The 5,000-nt window shown below is 48.4% G+C and overlaps 3 protein-coding genes across 10 annotated transcripts in view; 2 read left to right on the top strand and 1 right to left on the bottom strand.

Moving 5' to 3' along the window:
* LOC125948641 (huntingtin-interacting protein K) overlaps nucleotides 1-202 on the top strand; it is a 769-nt gene extending 567 nt beyond the window's left edge. Inside the window, exon 3 of the mRNA XM_049674905.1 lies at nucleotides 1-202. This exon is cut by the window's left edge and continues 33 nt beyond it. Within this exon, the coding sequence (XP_049530862.1) occupies nucleotides 1-63 (63 nt within the window). The 3' untranslated portion in view covers nucleotides 64-202.
* LOC125948612 (uncharacterized) lies at nucleotides 188-2,130 on the bottom strand. 4 transcript variants are annotated; one of them, XM_049674861.1, is made up of 7 exons: nucleotides 1,913-2,130; nucleotides 1,734-1,812; nucleotides 1,546-1,665; nucleotides 1,230-1,461; nucleotides 1,019-1,135; nucleotides 666-936; nucleotides 188-595 (listed from the first exon to the last, which is right to left on the bottom strand). In XM_049674861.1, exons 3-7 carry the CDS (start codon nucleotides 1,631-1,633, stop codon nucleotides 293-295), a joined length of 1,011 nt encoding a protein of 336 aa, XP_049530818.1. In that variant the 5' UTR covers nucleotides 1,634-1,665; nucleotides 1,734-1,812; nucleotides 1,913-2,130; the 3' UTR covers nucleotides 188-292. The 4 variants fall into 4 exon arrangements, with proteins under 4 accessions (XP_049530818.1, XP_049530817.1, XP_049530814.1 ...); XM_049674860.1 differs by lacking the exon at nucleotides 1,734-1,812 and having other exon boundaries at nucleotides 1,546-1,683; XM_049674857.1 differs by lacking the exon at nucleotides 1,734-1,812 and having other exon boundaries at nucleotides 1,913-2,129.
* Nucleotides 2,131-2,972: 842 nt separating this feature from the next.
* Nucleotides 2,973-5,000, top strand: part of LOC125948523 (uncharacterized) — a 345,242-nt gene continuing 343,214 nt past the window's right edge. For 3 of the 5 annotated variants that reach the window (XR_007468596.1, XM_049674695.1, XM_049674691.1), the window contains exons 1-2: nucleotides 2,973-3,173; nucleotides 4,012-4,697. Coding sequence is in view for 4 of the 5 variants with exons in the window: in XM_049674695.1 (XP_049530652.1) it covers nucleotides 4,576-4,697 (122 nt within the window). In the remaining variant the exon portion in view is untranslated. Of the gene's footprint in view, nucleotides 3,473-3,493; nucleotides 3,940-4,011; nucleotides 4,698-5,000 lie in introns of those variants that run through there. The other 2 variants (XM_049674692.1, XM_049674693.1) reach the window with 2 other exon arrangements.

Below are 5,000 nucleotides of genomic sequence, written 5' to 3'. Positions count from 1 at the left end.
GAACAAACGTTACGGGAACATCGAGGGGACCTGGTTGCTGCCCTAGAAGCTCTCACTAACTAACCACGAACAGGCTCAGGTGCGCAGAATGTGACTATTGTTTTTTCGTCATCTTTATCTTGTAGGCGAGCCGATAGTATCGGTGGACAGGAATAAAGTAACACAGGAACCTAGAAAAGCTGCTGGGAGTTGGAGTGTGCCTCCGTTTCTGTTTTATTGTACAAACCTTAAAAGTAACTTACACCATTCATTCAGGTTTCCGCACGAAGCGAACCCCGAAGCGGCCGGATCTTTACATGTATACCGTTTTATCGTCGTTAGTGACTAGAGGAATATCGTAGCATCGGGTTTGAGCATGTTCAACGCTTTCTCCCTCGCCCTTTAGTTCAGCTGCCGGCGATTGGGCGGGCTTATCCGGTTCAAACACCTGATTGTCGATGCCCTGCAGTTCTCGTGCATCGATCGTACTAGCTTCCGTCGTCCCGGGTGACGAATCAACCGGAAGCCGGTTAGTTAGGGGAATATCGATTACTGCCACTCGATCGTCGCCTGTCGGTTCTGCGGTATACGGTGGTGGATTTTCCGCCAAAGACATCTGAAAGTTGAAGATCGTTTGGCTTGGTAAATGACGAGTGTTCTATACCAGTTTGGTTACCCTAGCATACCGTGTCACCCTCATAGGCCGGTGGAGGACCATTTATGGGAATGGTTCGCTGTTGCGTAGCATCCTCCGATGGCGGTGGGCTGGCGGGTGTGTTTTGCTGACTATTCTGCGGTTCCATTTGTCGTTGCTGGTGCTCATAGTTGTGCCTCGTTTCGTATTTCGGTGGACGATCACGCAATCGACGAACCACCCGTTGTTGTATGGAGGAGAGCGATACACGGCTGACCACCGATTGTCGGAATTCGCTAGGCGCCGTTTGGTTATTGTTGCGCCTGCAAGTGTATACGGAATACTTTACTATCCGGGTCTACAATTCCCTCCATTAATGTGCTTTACAAGTGCTCATTACTATACCTCAAACGAGAACGAAGAGTTTTGTAGAGTAGAAAGCTTAATGATATCACACCCAGTACCATAGCAGTTGCCAGGGCGACTTGGGCTGCTGTGAGGAAAAACAGTGACTCCTGAGTTCTGGAAGCATAAATAGGATCACACGTTTCAATCATGTCCATTAGCTACCTCTCTTTTTGCGATCGAATCATCTCGTTTAGAGTCCGATTCTTACATGCAATTGCCATTGCTATCTGTGTCGCACCTTTGGCAGATTCCACGGTAGCATATCAACGCATCGGTCATGCAACAACCGCGGCAATGCAGTCCTTCGCCCGGGCATGGTACACACTCAAATGTTCCGATATCCTCAAAGTTTGGCTTACACTCGCAGATTTGGTCATTACATATTTCCGTTGCGTTGCGACAATGAATGTCACCACATGGCACCAGCGTATCGGTTAAAGCTAACAATTAAAAAAATCTATACTCTCCGAACTGCGCCATGTTGCGGGGAATTCTTTGTTCTTGGTGTAAAACGTACTACCTACCGGCCATCAGTAGATTCGATGCGTTGGACGAGCCCGACAGCAAGCCAATACAAACAAGCAGTGCGAAGTAGGCTATCTCAGTGTCCATCTCTGTGTATTCACGAGCAGGATCAACATTTTCTGTAAACGTTAAAGTATCTAAAAGATTCAAAATGATAACGACGGAGAAAAGTATGGGGATTCCTCACAACAGATACACTCCCACTCTGCCTCTCTCTGTCTCTACTAGCGCTGGACCGATAGCAGGTATAACAGCATTGGCAGCTTCTGGAATCACATTTCACAATCGCGAACGTAGTGAGGATATGACAGGGCAGAGTGTACCGTTGTTTTGAGCCATCGCGAAGCCCTTATCATTATTACGTACTTGTTGCACTGATCAGCACCGGGCGTATAGCACAAACGGGTTATGGAAGATGAGCAAATGAATCTGGCGATGCGATAATCAGCTCTCCCTCTGGTTAGGGCTAGCGTCTTGGTACCGTATAACTGAAACTGAAGCTAAAGCAGAAACGGATGGTTCGTTTCAAACCGTGTCCCCGTACAGCCCAACCGAGGTGAGTTCTAAGACTGAAGGAGGACCGTCGCAGTGTTTATCGGAAGTGGCTGCCCACGACGCCCCTTAGCCACTCCATGGCTGTGTGATGGGAGCGCAATATCAATATCTTGGGTGGGTAGATAGATAGGAGTAGGCCTCTTATCAGCAGTATCACCCTCCCACCGCCGTCTGTGTGCCGAATCAACGCAAACCTGGTCGGTTCCTTCATCGATAAAGTTTGGTGACATGTGCTCGGCTCCGATGGACTAAGGCACGGCTACATGAGGAATAAAAAGTTGCCCGTACGATAAGATTGGTTAAAACTGGCCATCATGGATCCAAGCAGGGACTTCTGCATGTTACAACCGCAATCTGCCAATTGCCACTCTCGATTCGTTTCGTTTATTCTCCATTCTCTGGCGCCGTACGTAGTGGAAGTCTTTCGCTGTATGAATCGGCAGAATTGGCGACGTTGTTGATAGCGCGTCGTACCACTATCGGACTCGTTCGATGAAGTGAATTATCGGTCCTGATTACTCGAGCAATGATCGTTCAAAACCATCGTATGGCGTCATTATCGTATAAAGGTGTGGTAGAATATCCGAAACGAGAATGATTAACACGGCTCGTTCATAGATCTCAATAACTCCCACTTGAATGGGCCTTTTTTCGTCTTTCGTCGTCCATCTTGAGGTCGTTTGAATTTAGTAAACAGGTTTAGTAAACCGCTCAATTTCAATTTCGCTCACATTTCGCTCACGCTCACATTCGCCCGGGTGATTTGTCCTGGTTCTCTTTTTCACTGGAACTGCTGCAGAGGCAGTTTTCTAGTGAGCGAAATTGAAAATGCGAGCGAAAATGTCTGTGTATCGTGCGTGCGTACGTGTGGGATCGCGTGAGTGCGCCTCTGCGGCCTTGTTTTGAACGATGTTGTTGTTGTGAAAATCCATGAAAATCCATGGAAATTCTCTAACCATTTCCTGTGCGATAAGCCGTTTGCAACTCCCGCCGTCGTTACCGGTGTACGGTGTACTTCTAGAACGCTGCAGCAGAGCGATTCTTGATCAAAGTGGTGTTTAATAACTGTTCGGTACGTAGAAACCAGGTTTCTTTAAAGACGAAGCGTAGCGCGTACGAGAAAGTGTTGTGATTTTTAACACGGAGAAAGTAGCAGCAACCATCAACACATTCTGCTGCTGCTGTTGCCAGCAGTGCGAGTTTGACGAAAATCCCTGGATGCCACGGAATTACGTCCACGATCTTAGTTGCCGCGAGTGATTCGATTCTCGGCCAATTCTGCTAAGCAGGCGCCACCTTCATTCGATTTCGTTACGAGCTGGTGTCATCTATCATCGAGGGAAATCCAGAGCGGTAGTGAAGAAGAGAAAGGTGCGTTCCGTGCCAGATTTGTGTGTGTCGTCGCTTCGATCGTTTCGGATTCCGAGGCGCTTTCGTTAGTTCGTTCCCGTTTTCTTTCTTTCCATTCGCTCACCACGGCCGCTGGCTGCTGCGCTGTGTGTGAAACCGAGATGCAATAGACAGCAAGCAGGCGCCGTTTCCGTGCTCCAGTAGTAAAATCCGAGGGCGCGCGGCCCACACCAGACGCTCTCTAGTGTTGCGGCAACGGTGACGACGGCGGCCTTTCTCTTGGATGAGGCAACGCGGGCACCGCGGCTACATCCTCCATCGTTTGTGTATGTGGCGGATCACGGGAGGAGCGTTGAGGCACCCAGTGAGAGAAAGGTGCTAGTAAGACGAGAGAAATCGTCGTTTGTTTTTCTTTTCCATTTAGCGCCTTTCGGCCTAGTGGCTGCGCTCGTAGTCGTCGTTTAGTGTATCGTGAACCATTTTTCTCGGTAGTGCACATAGTAGTTTACGTATGCCACCTGGATATCATCGCTCTCATGATTCTAATTCACTTCCTCCAGGTTTTCGTTCGCACCCGGGCGCCACCAATGTCGAGGTCACCAACTTCATGTGTAGTGCGGTAGTGCATCGAGCAGGAGAGCAACGACATATTCAGCTGATGACGAAGCTCTCGTCATCATCGTTGCCGTCATCCGGTAGAGGAACCGTTTACTATTCACGCAATCCACCCACCGATGAGGATGCATATACACTTGCCTACTAAAGTGGCGACTGTTAAAGGCTGTGATTATTGCCGTGATAATAAAAGTGTCGCGAATCTCAGTTTGCACCGCAGGCCCGTGCGTTGTGTGCAAATGGTAGTTGAGTATCTGTGAAAGCATCGAAAACAGCGGAAAATTGGTGTTAGTTTGTTTTAGTTAACAGCAGTGCGTGCCGGAGGAGGCGAGACGCAGCAAAACACGAAAAGGATCAGCGTCGAACACGCGCGGGAAGAGCTAGTGCAAGTGCAAGTGCAACATTTATACATCTAATCCATTAGTGACAGCGAAAGTGGTTGGTTGAGGAGGCTTTTCGCTGGGGGAGATTCCACAAAATCCGGTGAAGCGCACTCGCTTCGCACAACGATGCTGCTGGAAACGCTCGGTTACGAGTCCATCTGGGTGTACACGATATCGGTGATCGTGATGGTGAGCATGGTGACCGCGCTTCTCTCGTGTCTCTGCTGTCGACGGAAGCAGGAGATCAAGTAAGTGACGGCGTTTCCCCTAGTAATTGGTTGGGGTATATATGTATGTTAGCGCTAGATGCATGCATGGTGTTGATCAACGAAAATCGTTTTCCTTCAGCTTACTGCTAACTGATAATTTACACCTGTCCCCGGCTCAATGTTAACTGTCGCTTCGAATATATTCCCACTCATTTCCCAATGTTTCTTGTACATATCAATCTATCGGGATGATTTTTAAAATGCAGTTGACTCACAATACGACTTAGTGTGAGTCAACTGCACTTTTAACATTTTTCTTAGTTGGCCATGAAGTATTACGCA

This window comes from Anopheles darlingi, chromosome 2 (assembly GCF_943734745.1).
Source record: "Anopheles darlingi chromosome 2, idAnoDarlMG_H_01, whole genome shotgun sequence".
Classification (NCBI taxonomy): domain Eukaryota; kingdom Metazoa; phylum Arthropoda; class Insecta; order Diptera; family Culicidae; genus Anopheles; species Anopheles darlingi.
This window is presented reverse-complemented; position numbering and strand designations above follow the sequence as displayed.